Source organism: Rhizoctonia solani, chromosome 1 (assembly GCF_016906535.1).
Source record: "Rhizoctonia solani chromosome 1, complete sequence".
NCBI lineage: Eukaryota > Fungi > Basidiomycota > Agaricomycetes > Cantharellales > Ceratobasidiaceae > Rhizoctonia > Rhizoctonia solani.
Window position 1 is genome coordinate 3,030,731 of NC_057370.1, and position 22,655 is coordinate 3,053,385.

The following is a 22,655-nucleotide window of genomic DNA, read 5'->3' on the forward strand; positions in this document are numbered from 1 at the left end:
AACACAAGGCGAACAAGGCAAAAAGAAAGACAACAAACAAAAATAGGAAGGTGGATGACAATGAGGAAGCGAGGCATAGAAGATATTATAATTGCGATATATGCCGAACGCAGGGAGGAGTGTATGTACGAGGATTGACAAAATGTTACTTGTATGTGGGGAACTATAAGTCATTCGTATCGGGGCGGATCGAGTGTTAAAAGTTAAGAGAGAAAGCCGAATCAGAAACCGTTCATACGAGGCAAAGAAACAAATGACGAGACGAATAGCAATATAAGTGGTTTGGTTTGAGAGCGCGAGGTTGAGGATACGGATCGGAGCAAAAACAAAAAAACAAAATAAAGACACATGATGGGAATGGCTGAAAGAAAGCAAAAAAGCACAGGTATTAGAGCAAAGACAGGACTGCGAACGCAGCCCTTTCAGAGCTCTAGTGGATATATACGTTATTGTCCGGAACAGACGGCTTCATTCCGCCGCTGTTCTGGTTGCAGTTCATGTTATTGTTACGAAGAGGGGCGGTAAGAGGACTGTTGTCCAAGCCGAACTCGCGACGCTGAGATAGATTCATTCCGGCCAGCCCTAGGTTAAGATTCTTCAAGTTATGGCTCAGCCCAGCGGACCCGGAATGAGCCGGAGCTGTTAGCTGCCTTTCGCGACCCGGGAGTCCAAAACTATCGGGCTCGAACGCAAGAGACTGGCGGGTAGGATAGGAGTGAGCGGTCAAGTGAGCGGTCGCACTGGCCGAGTGTCCCATGGGGACTGATCCGGAAGCAGGGCGACCAAACGAAGTGGGCTCCGACGAGAACGGCTGGAAACTGGATCCGATGGTGGTATATGCGCGAGAAAGTCCTGCTGAACTAGGTTCGTAGAGTGACTGTGGTGGCATGGAGCCAAGTTGTTGAGCGGACTGTCCAAAAGAGCCTTGTTGCGACTTTGCAAATGAGCCCTGCTGAGGAGACATGGATCCCGAAGGTGAAGTAGTTCCATCGGCCACGAACGGAGGCTGAGGGTGTGAAAACGGCTGCTGAGGCAAGTGGAAGCCGCCCTGTTGCCCGCCATGTCCGCCACCCTGGCTGGGAAATATGCCTTGTGCTCATAGAAAGCAGGGCTAGTAAAGCCGTTCATGTTCGGAGGGCTCGAATAACTGTTCGTCCCAGGTTGACCTTGGAAGTTATTTCCCCCTTGCTGAAGCCCGCCCCCGATGTTCGGCTTCGCGTTTCCAGGAACGCTAGAATATCCAAGCGCTTCGAGTGCTTGGAAGAGCCGAGCCGAATCAGCTGCTGAGAGCGAGTTCAGGTGAAGACCACCCAAGTTTAACCCGAGCTGGGCAGCCTGGGCAGCAGCTTGAGCAGCCTTGTCAGCTATTGAAGAAATTAAAGTCAGCAACAGATTGATAGCTGTGGAATAGGAAGGGATCAACTGCGGAGGAGCAAAGCTAATAACAAAATCAAACCAAATCCATCCCTGACACCAATCTCTACCCTCTGTATAAATGGAAGGAACAGCACTCACATTGGCTTCTACCCCAACTCAACCGAATCTTCCCGCCTCCGATTGGGTATCCCTGCATCCGCTCGATAGCACGCTCCGCATCGGCCTTGCGCACAAACTGAACGAAACCACATCCTTTTCCAGGAGGAATCTTTACCTATATGCAAAGTACATCAGGACGGTCGTAAAGCTTAGTGCAGGCAAACTTACATAATGAATCTCCCCAAACGGGGCGAAGAATCCCCTCAATGTTTCCTCGGCAATCAAACCGCTCAATCCGCCTACGAACACAGTGGTGTTGTACGGGTCTGCACTATTGAGTACACCGAGCAATGCGCGAGCACTTTCGAGGCGTGCCCCCTCGCTCAAACCACCACCGCGCGAGGCTATCTCTGAATTCAGCAGCGCACGGCTTCCTTCCATGCCAAGAACTCGACCTCCTTCAACGCCCAACAACCGACTGCCATCGACCCCAAGGCCACCAAGTAACTCTTCGGCATTGACACTCCTAGATCGAGGAGGGGCCATATCCATCCGAGGGGCATATGAATCAGGGACGGAAATCGAGTGTCGGGAAAATTGACCGTATGTGTCTGGGACCGTGCTCAAGATGTGCGCGCCTGCGCGACTTATGACATACGAATCGAGATCTTCAATAGCATTGTAGCCTGCTCCTGAGCCGCCAGTGTTTGGTTTCGATTTGGCAGTAGCGTGGGAAAGTCGCACTGTAGCAGATGGGGACAGTCAGCATACAATCCATAAGTGGCTTAAGTGGCGTTTCCCAAAGAGGTATGTGGCGCGCGATTATAAAATACAAAGAGATCAGAACAAAGACTCACTTGGACGTGATAGGCAATATAGCCCTTGCATTTCGATAAGGGCGCGCTGCTGGTCGGCCTCGTCTGTGAATCGTACAAAACCATATCCTTTGCTGATGCCAGTCTCGGGACTGACCTGAGGAGATAGTGAGCTAATCTCCATCATAATGGACACCATGACACGTACCATGATCTTGGCACTGCGGCAGCTCGTGAATGGTCTTATCACTCGCGGCTCGCGATCTGTACGAAGACCTAATAGGGGATTGCGGAACACGGCAACAAGGTCGGCGTTGGTAGTTTCCGGGGCAAGGTCTCCAACAAAGATGCTAAACTCGAGTTGCTTGTTTGCGTTGTTCCAGATACTCCAGGCGTTGGGCCACCTCCTGGTTTGGTGATGTAGGATTGGGCCTCCTCTTCGTTGGCACGGCCAACCGCCCCAGCCCAGTGGGCCTGAACGCGGACACTGATACCGAGCCAAGTCACACCCTCCTGACTACCATTGACCTGAGCGAATGCACGCGCGGCACCGGCGGCAGTGGCAAAAACAAGAACTGCGCCAGACGGCTGCATATGGACATCGAGAATATCCCAACCCTGTGTATGGGCGAGCTGGAAGACATAGGGGGCATCCATCCAGGCCTCTGGTAGGACAACGTGAAGCTCACGCTCAGCGCTCATATTTGGATGCTGAAACTCGTAAGATGGATCATTGACGACAGGAGCAGATAATCCGGTCGGTGAAGAATAGGCTGTGGTTGGGCCACCGCGAGTTGGCTCCGAGCGGACCAACGAGGGGGTGATGTGCTTTCCGCACTATGACTGCTGCCAATCGAACTAGTACGACTCGAGAAGAACTTGGAGGCCCCCTCTTCGCTGGTATCCGTCGACCTTAAGCCGTTCGGATTAGGGCTTGAACCATCGCTCCATATCGAAGTGTTCAGCGAGACGACTTTGGGCAGGGCTTGCGGCGAAGAATGAGACGAAGTTGGGCTTTGTGTTGTATAATGATGGGGCATGTGGGAGCGGGTGTGTTCCATGACTGGAAAGTGGTTAGCAGTCGAGGGGGGCTAAATATCTCAAAGCCACCATACACGAGGGTAATTATTAGGATTGTGGTCGTACAGTGCAAGAGCCGAGACGTAATAGACCATCTCAGAGCTTGGTCAATCGGCCTGCGGAAGCTGATCGCGCGATAAACAATTTTCATCATCTCAACTCAATTTTCTTCCCCATTTCTTTTCTCCAATAACACCCACCGACGCCCGCCAGTCCCGGTTCACACTCCGCCCGGCTCACACCCCCGGATCACGTAAGCAGACGATGGACCTGACCGTCTCCTGGGCCGGGGTCGACGTGCGCGACAATCGTTACTACTGCCCGTTTCCCCTACTCGACGTATTGATCCTTTGTGCCGGCACATTCTTCCCATACATAGGCAAGGATCACCGATGCTGCACGTGCGAGGAACAAGCATCTCTTCCTCATATCGGCACCCATCGCCACACATGACCAAACAAATTCTCCTCATAAAACTGGTAAATTGGTGCACAAATATTTATCCACTTCCCAGGGCCCCACGCACTCTGCGCGGCACCGCGGCCTCAAAGACTATGGCCCAATCGCCAAGCCTGCTCCCGCCATCGACCATCGGCTGTGCCTCGGCGGCCTCGGTTTGTATTTGGACCATATGTATTGCAACTGATGCCGACGCACATGATTCCTGGGGTAGGGTGCGGGTGTCCGAACCGCAATCTCCGCCACTCACCTGTTGCTGTGCGTGCTCTCGACCCACCGCATATACCCACAACCCGCGACCTTCCTGAATGTGGTGGCGGCTTCTCTTCGGCGAAACATCCCCCTTTACCCTACAACGCTTGCTTGTCGATCGAATGAGTCGTTTCCATTTAGCCTCTTCAACCACGACACATACATATGACGAGGCCTCATTCTTGTTGTCACTGACGGAGGTATTCTGCGACACAATCGGCTATGGGCCGGTTATGTGCCTGTAGTTGTCTTGTCTCCATGTTGAACCCAGTACCTCACAACAGGGTATCATAACCAACCCGCTTGGGACCCCTCCCCCCGCCCCGCAGCACTACATCCAAATTTATCCAATATCCCACACTAATAACCTGTTTTCAGACTCAGCTTTCAACTTCTCACACGGGAACCGACCCTGGCTCAGCCGCAAATATCTTAGGTCGATGACTTATGACTAAAATTCAGAATGGTGCCTGCCTCCATCGAGCGTCGAACTCCGGTGACTCAAGAACACGTTTGAGGGTAGCTCCAACACGGTTCAAGAGAGCGACGTGGCTCATTCGCACTCGCAGACGAGAAAAATAGATAGGGCTGCGTACATCAAGTCGAGTTCTATTAGGAATTCTTTTTACCCCGTGTTTTGTTATATCCAACTTGTGATTGACTTGCGAGATTGTGCTAGTTCATATACCGACATACCACAGTCCAAGCTAGGCCTCAAATGTTAGTACAAACCAGCCAGTCCTGAATCCAATGTCTACCAGGATCAGGTCGTAATGACTTGGCTCAGGAACCTTTATTTTCGACTTAACCGCGTCACATATTTAACGGTGCCGAGCCGCCACAACATCGACTTCAAAAGTTCAATAGAATCAGCCACGGTTCTAGTAGATTCAAATATAGCTAATTGGTTAGCTATTTTCCAATTACTTCGCAAAGCTCCCCCACCGCCTCGCCTAGAACGTCGCATTGACGGAGCCAGACCAGCTCCACATTTGATCAAGTTTTCAAGAATCACAAGGTCGTCTAGATTAAATTACTGCGGTGGTAGTCCTTAAGCTCAATTCCAGGAGTCTCGACTAGGATTTGCAAGGGTGGAGTGGTTTCCCACTTACTGTATGATCAAGCTGGACCGTTCGATCCCGATGTCCAGACATCGAGATGACACAACCAGCAAGAATGCTTACATTATATATTAGTGTCAGCAGGTGTCAGGCCCTCTCTGTGCTAATTGAATTTGCCATACGTCTTGAAACGAGGCCACCGATGAGCCAAGAATTTACAAGGGCGTGTGTGATATGCTACCGGATTTTATGACTCGGTTTTGGGCCGCCCGCATTGAGCCACAGGGCAGAAAACTTGCTACCATTTTCTACTTGTGGCGAACAATACGAAGAGAAAGTTGTGCATATCAACATATCTCCTATTATCGGATAGTTCGCCGCCAAGTATGGCGTAGAGCTTTTGTGAAGGTTACTCCTGAGAACAACAGCTCATACAATTGGTGCCGAGAAATTATCGGAGCTTATCTTCCTTGGGGTGGTACATTTTTTCAGTCGTCATTTCTTTTCAACAACTCTGGGGCCCCTTAATCGCATACTATTGAACAGCAGTTGACAACGATCTATGTGACTTTAAGCGCCAAGCTGGTGGGCGCTTCTTGGTCCTTGCCAATCCCACGATGCCTCGGCGCTAACTATAAACTCTTCGGGGATTGATCTGGTATTGAACACATACTATATTAGTCATGTTGAGAACTTTGGGTAATACACCACAAGGCTTTGAGCTTCTGCCCATGTCGAGCCCACCATGCTCATCCCCCGCATAGAATCATAGGAATCAGGGGACGATATATTTCCAGGAATGGCCTCAAATCTGATCTTGTCACGTTGTAACTGGATAGTGCAATACTTCCGGGCCGATGTTGCTGTAGTCTTATAGATGGGGTACAGGGATAATATGTGAAGCACCCTAAGAGATTCAGAGCTGCTATCATAAAATATCATGTCCTTATGGGGTAGTAAGTACTTCGAACACCTAGACGACACTGGGTTTGCCACTGAGCAAATTCCGACGAGTTTCCGAGGTTAAAATACCAAAAAGAAAATATACTACACCATAATACGATTTTATGATATTGGTCTGTAATCACTACATCATAATTTTGAGTCGTACACGAAGCGGCCTGAAGCTTCATAAACACACCAAACTTCTCAGAGCGCACCCACCAAATCTTTCTTTTGTGGTCACTATTTTACTTCTCGTGGTGATGATTGCCCAGATGTGCCGAGCCAAGCCTCTACTTAAGAAAAAGGTGTTTGAATAGCACTCCATAATTATGATCCGCCCACTTTAGTCTTACTATCGGTGGGCCTATGAAAAATCAAAACATCGATCATTTAGATCTGTGAGCTCTCGAGCGAATTCCCCCCATGTTCTGCCCTGATAGTACTAAAGTGTTTGTACTAGTTGCGGAGCAGTGGTTGTAGAGATTTCAATAGAATAGATTGTGTCTAGATGCATGTTACAACAAATTAAACGCCATCTGAATTCACTACACTTATGTCTCCTGGGGCATTAAGGAACATTTTATAGTGGCACTCCATTTGAGTTTAACGTGTTGATTTGAGCCAATGCATCAATCCATAATAGGCTGCGGGCGCTCCCTCACCTTGACAACTATGACGAATAGCTCAAGAAACCGAGAGCCGACAGCAAATAGTAGATGATCTTTGACACTTTTCCCCAGGTATTTTGTATAAATTTCAACATGTTTTAGTGCTCTGGTCAAGGCTAGTCCTGCAGCCACCTTTTATGCATGTTTTCATTTGGAGGGACATTTACGACCACATTGTATGCGGAATCTAGTGGCATACAAAATAAATAAATAGAATGTCGAAATATATTTTGTACCGGGCAAGTTAATATCACCGGCGCCCTCGGGATCGTAGGTTCAAACGGAAATCAAATGGTCCTAGGCGACATAGTGGTCCGTACGGATAGCCACCAAATCTGTATTGGATACCGAGGGCGTAAGTGGGTATATGCGCTCCGATAAATCCCCTGAAAATCATGATGGAGATACCCATGGGTTTGGTTGGTGGTGGTCATGTACTAATTTCGTTAAACCGTTCGTCCCGCCGTTGATCCCACGAATATGTGTACTACATACTACCTAACGGTTTGATTTATATTAAACTGAGCACCATAACGGGCGCAAGTGCCTCCTCCAGAATCTACCCTCGTTATCCTTTTCCTGGTACCCGCTAGCGTATGGCAGGCCGTACGAATATTGAGGCCGAGCTGCTGGTTAAGCTCATTGTTGCAGGGCACAAGAGGCTTTTAATTGCCAGGTATTTTGCGAGTAAGCGCCAAAACTTTACAATCCCAACTCTTTCTCAAAATGTTTTGAGCAGTCGCTTCTCGAACACTGTTATTGTATGACATGATCACGAGTCTTGAACAAGAGATAGCTTACATCTGGAGTAAACCTTGGTCGTTTATGCGGGGAATATACCATCTGAATCGGATATGGCCTCTCCTTTTGTTGGGGTTAGTTGATCCATTGTTCGTTCCCATCTATTGAAACCCGAACGACAGGACCGTAGCGCGACTACGGCTAGTGCGTAAAGATAGACCTTGGGATAAAGGTTGAGTGAACTGATGTGATTTGAATTTTCTGGGGTAGCGTTTTTTGTCCATTCTCCGCAACCGCAAGTGAGTCAGAGGAGTTTTTGAGTTAATCTGCGCTACACTGACTTCCGATTTGGGAAGACGTAAGCCCGCTTTCCTATAGTACACGCCAGATAACAGGAGCCGTAAAATGCCCTCTCCAAGCTGCAAAACCATTATTGTCGCAAGTTCATATGGGACAACATTAGCTCTGTTATTTCTCACCCGTATGATATCATCCTAGCTATCGTTCAGCATTTTATACTGATGTACCCCAAGCTGTCGTCATTGCTCGGGTGTGGGCATTGTATGGGCGTAGGTATGTATGCATATATTGCTCTTCCTTCAGGGCTATACCGACTCATTACCACAGGAGAGCCATTCTTGGGTAGGTATCAGCACGAGTATATAATACGACAATAAGGAATCCATTTACCTTTAATAGGTGGCTGCTTTTCGGGCTCGCTGTGGTCGCGGTCTCTGTTGGAGTTACACTCAATATTCAAGCAGAGGTGAGCTATCTCAAAAGAAGCGATGTTATACCTAAACTTGATGTATTGCCTTCAGAGGCATATCTATATAAAAAATCCAGGTCGGTCCAGTAAGCCAATAGTGTTCAAAATATGACATTCATAAATTTCAGCACCCGAATTGATTTCTGGCTGCCTGGTACGATTCAGTTCGACCGCGTGGGTTCCGTATGTACTAGCTCTTCTCTACGAGTCTATAATATTCGGTATGACGCTATGGAAGACTTGGGCGCTCAAGGCTCGATTCGGATCGAGGACACTTACATCTCAATTGCTTAGAGAGTAAGTTCCAGGGAAAACCTCCCCATATCGGTGCAATACAATACTAAAAGCTACCCCAGCGGCTCGTTGTATTATATCGTGGTTCTCGTAGTTTTGACGCTCTGTTCCCTTGGGACGCAGATCGAAGAATTCAAAGCTGCCGCACTTGCATCTGGGTGTGTTTTTCACGAGCACCACTGTTATTCACATAGTGACGAGCCAAACAACCCATCAGATTTATTGTTGCTATGAACAGCATAATGTGCAACCGGATGATTTTGTCGATGCATGCATTTAATGAAGAGACAAAGCTGTGTGTAGATATGCCACCAGCTACAATGGTCTCAAAGAGGGCTGTTCGTAACAACAAATCCAATCAAGCTCAGGACCTTGTTTGATGTATGGCATCGATATGTGTTTTGATGTTAGCGGGGAATAGACAAAGTAGTTGGTCCTCCGTGTAGGAGCTAATGAAACTTACCTCTTGTCGCAGGTGGGACCTCGTGTAGAACATCCATCAATCTACATTGATAGGATAAATGGCCACCGCCCATCCGGTCTCGAACTGGTTAAAGGGAATCATTACCCCTAGACATACCAGGCTGTGCACTTTCAATTGTGAATTACACGCTGTTCTAGAATTCTGATGGCCACTCACTTCTCCTTTTTTGGAAAGACGTTTGATAAACCCTCTCGGTGGTGCTTTTCTGCGGGTACGAGTATATACAGTACGCTGATGGCCCGACACTGGACTGCATAAAACCCCCCTACATTTCAGCCTTGAAATCTTTTCCTTTCCCCCGCCACAGGCTGAGGCTGCTTACTGAGCGTGATTGGACACCGGATAATTGCCAGCCACTGACGGTAACCCGTGATTATTCCCACATCCAACCTCATGTCCGTTTTCTATCTTCTGCAACATCTAAAGCACTTTATTGGCTGGGAATCAAGGTACGAGTATTAGCTGATGTTGTTGTTAGTTGTGCTACCCTTTCTTATAGCTCGATCGCTTCCCCAAGTCCTTATGCCGAACCCAAAGGCGTTGCCAGATGTAGCCTGGAGTCATTCGACCCCCCACCTCTCAACACCAACCTCACACTACCGATCCTCCCCCCTGAGATAGTGGAGTTGATTGTTCGCCATGCAGCCCAGCCGCTCCAGCCTCCCAGCCACGCGTCTTATAAGGAGTACCTGAAAACAGGAGAAAGCAGTGGAGACGCCTAAACGGAGTAGTCAGCTCAACAAAATACTACAGACAATTGTTGATCAAAATGTGGTTTTCCGTTGTTGTCCTCCACGAGCCCTCGGACTGGGACCGAGTGATGAGCCCGGATTGGATGGGCGGCTTAGGGCCTGTAGTTCGGTATGTGTCGTTGTTGGTCATTGTTACAATTAGCTTACGTTGATTCTAGCGTTGTTTTAGCTGCCAAGGGTGCACTGACGTCGTCCCTACGGAACCGCACAAACACCGAGGTGCTTATGAATTTCAATGGTCTCAGCCGAGTATCCCTGGACTATCACAATGACTTTCTCAGATCTGGGTCCAATTACCCATATTACCAGCTCATAACAGAACTACCTAGATCTTTGAAAGTTCTCGAAATACTCAATGCTCATGGACCTGACGAGCACATAATAAAACTCGCATCTCGCTGTTGTCCGGACTTGACGGAACTTCGGCTCGGACGATGCACGATGTTCAACAACCAAAACTGTGTCTGGTGGAAAGCGCATCCGCTGATCACGACGCATACATGGCAGATAGAGGGGTCGAAGCGTACGCTGTGAGTTGCACTTTTTTTTCCGGATGTGTTGCAAAGCCCACTTACCTATCCAACGCCCTAGGCCGCTGTCGGAAACCTCATTGAAAACATGCCCAAGTTGCGAGTGTTGCATATCGGCGTCTATCTAACTCCTATCGAAGCCGTCTGGGCCCATCGTGTTGACCATCGCAGTTTGCACCCTATAACAGATGTCATGCGCCACGAGAATCCAGAGGGCATTCACAATCACCTTCATCAGGTTGCTCTTGCCGCTGCTAATGGTGAAGATCCTGAGCCACCTGTCAACTATCACTACCCCCCTCTTGCGAAACAAGAAATCTGGGATGCGCCTTGCTCCGAATGTGATAAATACTTCAAGGTACCGGCTGAAAACGCCGAGATGCGCACCGCTTGTGTTTATCTGCCAGGGTCTGGTCACTGCGAACCGTCTCATTTGCGTCCTTCACGTCTCCTGGGCGAGTGGGCACGAGCGCCTGGGAGGTTAGGCCGAGGCATAGCGCCGATGGGAAACTTCTTGACGAGGAAGATGCCAGTGAGATGCTCCCCCAACTTGGACAGGAGAATCCGCCAATCCGGCAGATCAAGGTCGACGCGGGACGAATTCAAGGAGGTGACTTTTTCAAGCGAAAGAGTCTTACGTTTGAAATCTCGAGTATTGGGAACTCGATTGTTATATCACCGCCTATAAACGAACCCAATATGCCAACAGTCAGTTTTGCGATGGGCTGAGGGTGATAGCGATTACTTACCATTCACTTTTTAGATATTTTGACATGATCTCCAAGAATCAAGGAGTTCGCACCATGTGTGGGATAGGCCCCCTATAACGCAACATTAACTCACTTCGATCACCCACTCGGTCCATTGGCTTGATTATCCGAGACCTGGTGACCTTAACCTGGATAACAGGTCTCGGAAGTAGCGTAGCCAGACAGTGGGTCAGCTTGATGCTATTTGTACATGAAAAATGTGCTTTCGACTGATATGCCCAGCTAAATTTTATTGTGCCTGTCGTAATTAAACACTGTACCTGGTATATAATTCTTGCTCTCAATTTGGTGGCATGCATGTGATCAAGCGCCGTGCATATGGTTAGTTTTCTGTCGCATTTTATGTACATGCATATCGTACCCTTCAATTTGACATCATCGTGTGATACAATCGATCCATATTGACTCATGACCACCAGCATCGAAGACGTTTTACAGTCAAAACTACGGCCTATTGCGCATTCACCGTAAGTTAATAGAGCGTTGAATGTCCGCTCATTGGTAAATGACGGTCGTCTCCCAGATGGCCGATTTGGATGTCAGGCGTCCTGTGTAAGTATCTTTGTCCGCCCTTGGAACCAACCAACAACTGATATATTTGTGTGAAAACACAGTCATGTCTACAGCCGGCCTCAAGTCGGCCGGTCTACCACCTTTGTACCAGCGAATAGGGTTCCCGTTCATTTTCTTGGGCGCCGGATACGTCTTGAGCACAGGAGATAAGCGCAACGGCAGTGGTATTTCGACAGGTGTGTAGTGATCAAACCCATGACCATGCATTTCGGGCTCCTAATCTCTTCTGTGACGGGTATGGTGATATAATAGCATGGTCGGCAACTTACTTGTTTTTAAATGGTCGGAATGCGTTGCGGGCTAGGACGCCGTCTGCATTAGCGTTGACCGCAGCAGCAACAGCCACGCTGGGACTCTATGGAACCGAATATTTTTATCTCAATAGGAACGATCCTGTCGAAGCTGTGACATACAAGCCGTCGCCTTATTCTCAACGGGGATTGTAGCTCCGATTGGTTTGTTTTTTTTGCGCCCATCGCTGATATGATTATTCAAAAAATACATGGTCATAATCAATGGCGACACTTGTATTCAGTTGGCGCTAGAGCCACCCATTATTCAGTAAATATAGTGATCTATTTCGACTGCCGGTAGGAAGATGTATTCAAAGAGATCGGAAAAAGGGAAAGACCGATATACAAAGCAACGAAAGCATATCTACAACGGACTATGATGTACATTTAAACGGTTTTCTCAGATAGCATAGATCAAACCCGATAAAGCATTCCAAGACATGATAAATACGAAACGACGATTGAAAAAAAAAAGAGAAAGGCATTGATTGGCGCATTCAAGTTTCAAGTATTTTGGTTTACCAGGTGCCCCAGAGTCGAACTAGACCCGGTGAGCTTGTCTCCGACCACCCCTGTCGATCCGATTCAAGCCGGACTCCGCCAAAGCCATTCCCAGACCCACTGTCGCCGCGCACGAAGCTCCTAAGCCAGCGACCCCCAAGCGAGTCTTGGCTCCGCGAATCGTAAGGGTATAGCCCGGTAAAAGGATCGTCCACCGTGGCTATAGACAAAAAGTTATTCATAAAGAGATTAAATGGTCAGCATAAACCAGGGCACTATTAGCTGAAAGTTAACGTACACACCTGCCCGCGCCATGAATACGCTGCAAGCCCGGCAACAAGTGCCGAGCCTGCGTACGCAGAGAGCACGAGCGGCAGAGAGCGCGCGAATGTACGCAGCGCAGACGGCCGTGGCTCCTGCTCCTCATCATCAGTCCCCTCACCGCCTTCCTTCCCGCTCGAGAACGAGGGTAATCGGAGTCGGACGATTCCGGCGGCTAGACTTCCGAGCGAGCAGGCAGCTGCAACACCTGCTAGGCGCGCGATATCTTCAAGGTCGGGGATGGCGAGGAACGAGACCGAGGCGCCTAGCATTAGAGCCGACTTGAAGGCCGTGATTAGCCGGTCATGTTCACATGCCATCGTGCAACCACGCTTACCATCAAATTAGTGCTAGCGTCTGCCACCATCATCCGTTGGCGATCTTCACCTTTCCATCCGGTTGCTCCACATAAAGATAGGGGATACCGAGACCGAGCAAGCTCGCAAGTGTCCGCAATGGAACGCCCACAAACGGATTGGCAGCCGCTCGTCGACGGCGGAGGCGCTCCGATGGGCTCATGACATCCAGGTTTACCGCATCGGCGACCGCGTGCAACTTGGCCAGACGCCATTCCGCTTAAGGCCCGAGATATATCAGACAAATGTCAAAACTGTGAGACACAAATGATCATACTTACCAGTCCTGACATGGACACGGCAACGGTGCGAGTTTTCAAAACAGCATTGGCATGAGAGTAGTCGGACGTGACAGACTTGAAGAACTCGAGGACCTCTTGCGACTCTTCGGGCGTAAACGGAGGTTCGACATGAATTACCTCTTTTTCGCCTCGTTTTTTCTCGGCCAGGAATCGATCTACATGTAATTTAGAATTCATAGTCAGAAAACGCATGTAAAGGGCTAAAGTATATGCGCGCTTATTGCCACTCACCGTATAGTGCCAAGTTAGCAATTCGATAGCTTCTTGCGTAGCACGAGGATTCACGTCTGCATGTGCGGGTGGTCTCGACGTAAGCCCAATAACGACGTTCCATTTCGAGATCTATTCCAAAAAGATCAGCCCGAACCCCCCTCGAAAAAAAAGGACATCAATTAATATCAGAGCAACTTACCATGTTCGGCATCTTCTCCGGTCACAAGCTTGTCCTCCGGTCCTTGGGCTCCGACACGCCGCCTCTTGTGCGATACGTACGTCCAGACCAGCACACACGGCGCTCCGTATCCGAGATCGACCGGTTCGGACCCAGCCTCGGACACCTCGTCCCAGCGATCGGCTTTGCTACCGTCAAACAGGCTCTCGCTCGTTCCCGAGGCATGAATCCAAATCTCCCATCCAGAAGGCAAGTCAATGTCCCGCTCTTGCAAATTCTTATCTACGAACGAGTTGACCCCGCTGTGAGTGACAGGGTCGGACATATCGAGATCCGTGACGAGCGTGACGGGCTGAGGTGCCGAGGGGGTAGGGATGACCAAAACTTTAGTAGTCGAACCCTCTGCTGCGGGAGTGACGGCACGAGGCTTGGTCCCAGGGGTATCTTCAAGGTCAATTTCGTCAACCACAAGGCGATGGGCATAGTAAATCTTGCCGCTCGGGAGAGTTTGAGCGACCCATTCGCGCGGGTGCTTTTCGACGGGGAGTGGGCCACCTACACCACCCAGAGTGCCTAGGCGTGTGGCGAGGCGAGACATGAGGGAGGAGCGGCGGTCCATGTGGGACATGAGGCGCGAGAGAACGGAAGTATAGACTTCGCGCTCAGGCTGACGTTGAACTTGATCTTGAGATGCTGAAGCACGATGTCGGACTCGGGTAGTAGGTTGGGCCTCGTCCGTTTCGACAGTCTTGGAAGCTTCGGATTCTTGAATTTCAGCGGCCGGTTCAAGCACTTGGACTTGAGAGAGCATCGAACGCGGACGAGGGCGAGGGCCTGCGCCGTTGCTGGCAATGGCACGCTCGGTCTCGGGCAACATCATGCGAACAGTCCTGCCGCCTAGTTAGACAAGTTCGGGAGTGCGCAAAGATCAACACTTACTTGGGCGTTCTCTTCTCGCTCTCGTACCAATCCTTAAGCTCCGTACCTGCGAGCTTCCTGAGTTCATTCTCCTCTCCTTGTACGCTGGGACTGATCATCTCGTGGACAGAGGTGTCGAGAGAGGGCTTGTGTCTGAAAGGAAGATTATCAATACGATGAGAAATCTCAAAACAATCAATGGAGGCTCACCCAGGGTTAGTAAATTGGAGTCTCTCCTGAACGCTAGCGCCGTCGGGGTCCGCATCACCAAATACACCCATCGTGCTCATCGAACGCTCAAGACGATTTGGGCTCAACTTTTCCAGGTTGCGAGGGTGGAAGAAAGACTCAGACATAGAGGGAGGCGGAGGAGTAGCGTCGCCCGGGTAGTAAGATTCTTCATGGGGGCGAGGAGGCGTCGAGATACCTGAAGGAAGGGGTCCTAGGTCAACGGACTCGTTGAGAGCCTGATGGCGAGAAGGTTAAGGTCTGTGAATTTCGAAGGGGTATCAGAGAACTGGGAGGACCCAGGGCTCGTGGAGGACTTGAAGGTCCTTCGGTTTTCTGGAGTAGAGAACTGGTCAGGATTGAACAACTCCCTCTCGGCCTGTGCGGGAGGAGTCGTAGGAACCGCGAACTCGGGATACTCAGGCGAAGCCGCACGCGGGGGCGTCGATACCGAGGAGATCCATGTTGGGCGAACCTCCCTTGGCGGGGTGTCTACAAAGATTCCTGCGAAGCCACCTTCAGAGGTCGGTTCACTTGGTTACTACAAGTCAGTATCCCAACAAGGTGAAAGAAAGCAAAAGGCTCACAGGGAGGGCTGCTGTGGTGTATTTTGTTCGGTTCCCTCGGGCGACATGACAAAGGTCCCATTGTGAAGCTCTTGACCATCATGTGTGGCAGAGAGCGGCTTGCGCTCATCGACAGCTGGAGGAGCGGGGCTCAATAGGAGGGAACTACCGAAAGATGCTGTGAATATACACGTATACCAATGGACTAATGGACATACCCATGTTCCGCAGTCGTCTCCTCGGGAACATCATCCTTTTCGACCTTGACTCCCGATTCTTGAGTCTCAAGAGAGGCTACTTCAGCCTTGGCTGGGGCATCTTCAAGCTCCACAACTTGCTCAGCGTTGCTCGGCTCTCGAACGTCTACGGCGCTCGGTGCAATACTGGGGACGACCTCTTCCACCCTGACTTGGACTTGCTTCTCTTGCTCCACCTTGCCAGCTCCAACATCCTCCTCGGTCTCGTCCTCTTCTTGAGGGGGCTCCAACACGGACCATCCCATTTCTGATCCGACGGCACTTGCTGCGCGCCTGACGCCAACATGGCCTTGCTCACGCGGCAATGGCTCTCGACCTTGGCTGGATGGCTCACGAGGTTGCTCACGTTCGATCAAAGGCGTCACGGTTGGCTGCTCACGTTGACTGGTATCTTGATCAGCCTTGTCGCGTGGTTGATCAAGCTCTTCCGCTTTGGGTCCATCGACGATGGGGATATCTGGGGTGTTGATGACGTCAGGAGCAGAACTAGGTTGCTCCGAGGGTGCTGGATGAGTGATGGGCGACTCGACAATCTGAGTTGGTAGAGAAGTTGATGTCTCCGCTGCTGGGGGAGTAAGGACAACGGATGGAGGGGGAGATGGGCCGGGGGACTTGGAAGTTGGGAGGGATCCCGGATGGGTAGCTGCCATGGCTGCCAAGGTCGAGGCCGCAGATGCGAGTGCTCCAAAAGCCCCGGTTCCTGGGGAACTAGCGGCTCTACTATGACCGGACTTCGGACGAGTGTTATCGGTATCCTTATCTGGACTGGAAGGCATGATGGGGCTGGTTGCCAAAGGATGGGACAATGTACGTGGGCGAGCCGGAATGGGTACAGTAAGCTTGCCAGGTTCGGACCCAAGTGCTGGTGTGCCGTCGGGGGCGTCAGGTGAAGAGAATGTACGGATTCGTGTATGGGGGCTGGACGGTGTGGATTCGCCCTTGGACTTGTTCTTCCTCGGACTGCGCGGGAACGAGAGATTAACAAGCGAGCGCTTGCGTTGGACCTTGTCGGTGGAAGGGGAGGGACTAGCAGGACGAGAGCCCGCAGATCTGCTCAAGCTGTGGGTAGAGCTGGTAGCTGAATTCGGATTGGTGTGTGAAGGAGTGTGTTCCAACTCTTGTTCGTGCTCTTGTTCGTGTTCGTCATGTTCGTGCTCGTGCTCGCTCTCGTCGCGGTGGGACTGATTGGAGAGTTTCTCGCCCTCTTCAGAGCCGGTACGGGACTTGACGTTCTTGGAGCTACTTCCCGTCGAATAACAGAAACTACGCGCTTTCGCATTTTACGCATGCTGTCCCGCAGCTGCAGAGGGGAGCCCGCGTCGGACATGGCTAGTGAAAGAGAGAGATAGGCTGCCTGTCTTGCGTCGAACACAAGTATAAATCGACTTTTTGGCTGACAAGGAGAAAGCTCGGCTCCCGAGAGTCGACGTCAATCCTCAAGGTGGAGAAACGAGGGGGACGTGCAGCACACTAGATTATTATAGACGTAGCCAAGTGGGCCTCGAGGTGAGCGTGCGAGCCACTCGTGTCTACAGTTATACTCTCTACCCTGAATGCAGGAATATAAAAAACCCTGACAAGTGACAGGCAAACGGAAAGTCACCGACCGCTCACGTGAGCACTCAAACACGAGGCAAATCGCAAGGGATGAAAGAGAATGGGATTCCAAGATCGGACAATCCCGCCCAATCGTCTGTTTTTATAACCCTTTGTATAATAGATCTGTGTGTCTCTGTGTGTGAACTACGGGGCGCTCGCTGTTCAGACTAGCGGAGCCCCCCAAGGGTCCTCCCCCGTAAAGGCTCGGTTCGCGGAACGATCCTCATGTATCCAAAATTCATCACCCCCGGGACACAAAAGATGCGTATCTTCCCGACGTCTCCCATTGGACATTGCGGTTACGCCCTCTTGCAATTGGCCTTTCCCGTGAATCCTGCCTCCGGTTTACCATCCCGGAACTCTACAGTACTAAGCTCAAGCATGTCGCATATTCTTCGGGACCCTTCCACAGACATAGCCCAGACTCTTGAGACGTGCAAGATCAAGGCACGATGCCGTCATACCTACCAGGTTTGGGATACTGACTTGCCCCCCTCCGGAGATCATCTTCAGTTCAAGGAGACGATGATCAGAAACTGTGCTGAGGCGGTACTACGCTGGTATTACCGACTCTCGTCAAGGGTACCCGATATCGCGCCCGTCGTAGCCTGCATCGGCATCTAATCACACCGGACTCTCCTTCAGAATGAGTCATATACAAGAATAGTGCTATCCTAGATAGAATCCATTCGGGTCATCCAGCCGGAGGGACAGGATGCGCTAGCCGGTCTGGGTTTGAGGGCCTAGCTCGAAAGGTAGTTTTACATTGATACCACTGCGGAATGTCACCGATGACGAGACGCAATTGAAAAGTGTGGCGAGATTACAACGTCATACAGCTTTGATCAGTGTTTGTTGTTGACACCCAATGCAAGTATTTTGGCGATTCAGGATCCGGCAAGCAAAATATAGCGTCTACGGACAAACTTGGTATCCCCCACTCATCTCGGCCATCTCTCGCCACACACACTCATATTTACACTCGCTCACCACGCACACTCGGGCTGTAGGGCTAAGATGTAAAAAAAATCTCGGATGGCCCGTTTTATGCGTAATTTAAAGACAGCCAAATTGGGAATTTAAGCCGTCAACCCGCGCCGTGGATTTTGAAAATGGTTTACGCGTTCAGAAACCTGGTCACTGTGACAGCATGCAGGTTAATTGCTCGTAGAAGCAAGAGTGCTTAGGGTTTGTTAATGATTTTATTGGTAATTTTTCTCGCGGTACCAATCATAACACCACACGAGGCCTCAGGTACATGCGCATGCCCCCCTCCAGAGTTACGTAATGTGCATATAACCAATCATATAGCATCGCGTCGATCACAGCACGAACCGAATGCCCACAGCCAGGAACACATAAAAGTTACCAGACTATATGCTCATCTGCCATAATTTAGAAGTAAATTCAATGGCAGTCGAAGCACCTCAGTAGAAGGGTTACGCCATGGTGATCCAGGTGACATTATGGACGTGGGATTCGACCAAGGGCGAGTCCTCCAAGGGACTATACCTTGTGGGTGATTTTTTTTCCAAACTCTAGTTAATCAATCGATTAATCGAAGGAATAGGCATTGAGGCTGGATTCATTAGATAATCTTCTATCGCCATTGATGTGCCAGGCCCTTTGGTCCCAGCAGCTCGATTAGTCTCTTTGTTGCGCCTACACGTGGTGCTGTGCTGGGTAATGCGATAACATTTTACGTGAAATACGCCGCATATAGTCAAGTGAATATCTGATGGCAACACCATGTGCAAAGCATTCAAGAACCTGGCAAACCGATGCATATTCGGGGAAAAGTCGAGTCATTTTGGCAACGTGTTAAACAAATCTCTACGGCGCAGGCTAGCAGGCTGGATTTGCACGAAACCCTACTTGCCGAGAGGTTTGGGCGCGCATATAGCAAGTTTAAACACACTGGCCACCAGTGTGGTAGGAGCTTAGATGATGCGAGCTACAATATCAAAGTTTCCGTTTTACAATTATGTGTATTGGGACTTGATCTCACATATACAGAGATATGGATACTGTAAAAAGCCGGCCGCGTGTCTATGGAATAGACTTACATTTATTTGAGCTTTTGTACCAGAACAATCCATACATAAATACCAGCGCAATCGATGAACTAGTGGGATGCGGAGGCCAGGGTTTATACTGATTTTGATATCGTGATCATGCCATAAATGCACATAATATATTACGCATATTCTAATTTCAGGATAGATTAGAGAATAACAAAGTTTTAAATAGTGGCGTCAAAGTGTACTATTCGTCGAGAAACAAGTGTATCTAAATCCTAACTGCAAGCACACATAGCCGCACAAATTTCCACCCTTACCATCACAACTTTGAATAGTAGAACAAACTAAATCGGAGATGGGCGCCAGGAAATGAGGTGGGTAAATTTGTTGCTGCATTAACGTTGGTGGCCCATTGATTTACCGGATAGGCATGGAATAGATAAGAATTACTTGCTCCTTGAAGCGAACCCACGCTGTTCGTGCATATGACTGAATTGATAATCTATTCCTAATGGACAAGTGATGGATGGAGTTATATGTTGTTGGTGGATGCCAACTCTGGGTTGTGTGTTATCGTGCTTAAGCCAATGCTAAGCCTGCTACACATTAGGATGTATCGACGTTTAATATCTGTCACCACGGGTTCATGTATGGTTAGATTAGAGCATAACTCAATGGGCTCTATGGAAATATGGCTAGTGCAGACATATACATTAATATCGGCGTGTTAACTTATGCAACTATTGTGAGCCCAAAATCCAACGAGTAGCCTGAGATAGAAGGTCCTGTATACGTGTATAGCGCTCACCTCAGCAATGAATCTACAGAAAACAAACTATTATGTGTATAGCACTGCCAATTTAAACTCCTTGATTAAAATATATCTTTCTTACTCGTAGGGAACATGCGTCAGACTTAAAACAATACTAATATGCCCACAAACGTGACAATGAGCTGAGATATCCAAGACTGTAGAATTAACCAAAACGTTTTGGTACAAAACTCGACCTTTAATGGCTGAATGTAGTAGGCGTTTTATCAGTCCAATAGTTACAAAGGCGGACAACCAAGTGGTTGATATTAATTTGCTTTAAGATACAACTGCACATCAGTGCAGCAAGACAAAGGTGATTGCCAAAATAGACGCGCCGTGCTTTAGTTGTCAATCTCAATTTCGGGTATCCAAAAAAGGTTCAAGTTATTTGCCTCTGGTTGCTTTGGTCCTAGGGTGGCACACAACCTGTATGAATTTCGACCTCCCTTGCACAACGGTGCACAACGCTTTGACAAGACCGTGCTACCCCATGTACCCATTAGATATATATACGATCATCAGAAAAGAGCGTTGTTTTAATAATCAGGTGAGCAAATAATATAGCTGACTTGTTCATTCATTTTCCTGTGCTACTACATGCGCAAGTACCATGTAAAGGAGGCTGAGAGGGATGAACATTATCGGGTGGCAGCAAGTGCACTTAGTACGTGGTGCATGGTAAACACTCGCCGGCGGCTTGAGATAGGAGATGACTAGAGTGGGGTAGGAAATGGCCGCGTTCAGTTTATCTTGTGGGAAAGGTTTTTTTTCGGACGAGTTCGCTATGAAAGCCATTCTGCCCCGTTTAACCTTCATAGTATGACTGCGAAGGTATTCGACATAGTCTCAAATGGATCTGTTTGGTGAATTCGATAAGTGCTATATTTGTGTCTTGCTAGGAAGAAATAGTAATGACACCGAAAAAAAGCCGACACTTATCTTGCAAGAGTAATCGTGCTTCAACAATCGAGGGTTCGGAATTAGCCACGCTCTACGATATCGATAATATCCTAAGCACCGGTATTACTCATGCCAAGCACCTATAAGGATAGGATGCTACAGTCGTGACATGCTACTTACGACAGGTCAATCCAAAGCACAAGCGACTAAAAGATTGCCATACGAGTAGGAGAGTGATCGAAGATATGCAACAGCAATTTGTACAAACTTCTTTAAACGTTGGCCAGAGTAACGAAACGGTGTCTGTCGCTCGAATTCACCATGATTGGGGTAATATTGAGCGGCCGGTAAGCTTCGGGCAGCAAAGGCGGCTAGTATTATGATGGATGAATGGCCGCTGAAAATAGGATGCGAGCTAAAATTAGGACTAGAAGTGGCTCATTCCGAGACCATTGATCTTGCGTTTGCCTATCAGGGACTTCAGTGGCCTCCGATAGTTACGTTATTCTATGTAGGAGCCGCACTATCAGCAAAGCAAGGCTGCATCACGAGCCCCTGTTTGAATTTGTACCAAAGACATTTTATGATCAGAAATAGTGTAAGTCATGTTGTTGCAACCATGAGTCAAGGCAAGCCGCACCAGAGTGCGATTCGTTCTATCTCTCATGTGGGTGACCGAAAATGGCCTACAATACAGCCATAGCAATTAGGAATACAATCAAATGTGTTGATACCGTACACCTATCACGTGGCTTGATGAGCCGCGAATTGGAGCGTCTTACTTCCCACCCTGGGCGTAACCTTGCAGAAACAAGGTGGTGGCTCTGGACGGTTTACGAGCAGATTTCGAGCACATTCCATAACCTGATCTCTCTGCGGCCAAACGTCCAATCTTTTAAGTCGTAGTACGGAGTGAAGCGAGGTTCACCTTGACGGTACTACTCTATTCTGCCCTGTAGACCAATTCGTCGCACTTATCGAGATCGTGCCAAGTTAGGTCGTGTTTGTGATGAGCTCAAATAGGGTTTAATTAATTATTCCAGTCAATTGCTGTAAGAGGTGATATATATATGTATGAATACTGTAAGGATGGAGTGCCTAGTCTACGCAATATGCTAGTACTGGCCAGACTACATAGTATTTTTGACAATTGATTCATTTATCTCAAACGCAAGAGAAAGGCTTCCTACAGAAAAAGAATTACGATAACAGTAAAATACAGAATGACAAAGCGCCAAAATAGTTAGGGCAGGGTAATACAGTGGTATGCGTAGTAGTAATACATATACGTTGAGCGTATATGATGTATGATGAAAAAGTGGGCTGGCTCTATCCGAGAATTGGAGGCTTTAGGAATATATAGTACTGTGTAGATATATAATTATGAAGTTGTATGAGTAAAAAAGAGGGAATAAAAATTGACAGCGTAGATAGGAAGCGAAGAGTAGTCGGAGTGAGAGCATAGTGCGTCCATAAAGTTGCATGTGTAAAATCTTGCTGCAGGCAAACCAATAACTTG

The 22,655-nt window shown here is 48.9% G+C and overlaps 5 protein-coding genes across 5 annotated transcripts; 3 read left to right on the top strand and 2 right to left on the bottom strand.

Annotated features, from left to right (window-relative positions):
* Positions 1–430: 430 nt before the first annotated feature.
* RhiXN_04528 (RNA recognition motif protein) lies at positions 431–3,352 on the bottom strand (the record flags this gene model as incomplete). Its single annotated transcript, XM_043324345.1, has 8 exons — positions 431–1,089; positions 1,149–1,364; positions 1,516–1,651; positions 1,705–2,219; positions 2,334–2,448; positions 2,500–2,655; positions 2,679–3,064; positions 3,106–3,352. 8 exons carry the CDS (start codon positions 3,350–3,352, stop codon positions 431–433), a joined length of 2,430 nt encoding a protein of 809 aa, XP_043176764.1.
* A 283-nt stretch (positions 3,353–3,635) lies between these two features.
* RhiXN_04529 (uncharacterized protein) lies at positions 3,636–4,208 on the top strand (the record flags this gene model as incomplete). The annotated part of the gene is made up of 3 exons (XM_043324346.1): positions 3,636–3,668; positions 3,751–3,985; positions 4,045–4,208. The coding sequence occupies 3 exons, from the start codon at positions 3,636–3,638 to the stop codon at positions 4,206–4,208; spliced, it is 432 nt and encodes a 143-aa protein (XP_043176765.1).
* A 5,229-nt stretch (positions 4,209–9,437) lies between these two features.
* On the top strand, positions 9,438–11,055 carry RhiXN_04530 (uncharacterized protein; the record flags this gene model as incomplete). The annotated part of the gene is made up of 7 exons (XM_043324347.1): positions 9,438–9,493; positions 9,544–9,729; positions 9,798–9,905; positions 9,955–10,256; positions 10,304–10,326; positions 10,388–10,785; positions 10,824–11,055. 7 exons carry the CDS (start codon positions 9,438–9,440, stop codon positions 11,053–11,055), a joined length of 1,305 nt encoding a protein of 434 aa, XP_043176766.1.
* A 657-nt stretch (positions 11,056–11,712) lies between these two features.
* Positions 11,713–12,115, top strand: RhiXN_04531 (uncharacterized protein; the record flags this gene model as incomplete). The annotated part of the gene is made up of 2 exons (XM_043324348.1): positions 11,713–11,845; positions 11,922–12,115. 2 exons carry the CDS (start codon positions 11,713–11,715, stop codon positions 12,113–12,115), a joined length of 327 nt encoding a protein of 108 aa, XP_043176767.1.
* Positions 12,116–12,466: 351 nt separating this feature from the next.
* On the bottom strand, positions 12,467–17,129 carry RhiXN_04532 (structural constituent of cell wall; the record flags this gene model as incomplete). Its single annotated transcript, XM_043324349.1, has 13 exons — positions 12,467–12,534; positions 12,585–12,683; positions 12,762–13,116; positions 13,172–13,359; positions 13,418–13,597; positions 13,674–13,784; positions 13,855–14,723; positions 14,773–14,904; positions 14,962–15,178; positions 15,208–15,512; positions 15,567–15,710; positions 15,764–17,025; positions 17,070–17,129. 13 exons carry the CDS (start codon positions 17,127–17,129, stop codon positions 12,467–12,469), a joined length of 3,990 nt encoding a protein of 1,329 aa, XP_043176768.1.
* Between the last annotated feature and the right edge of the window lie 5,526 nt (positions 17,130–22,655).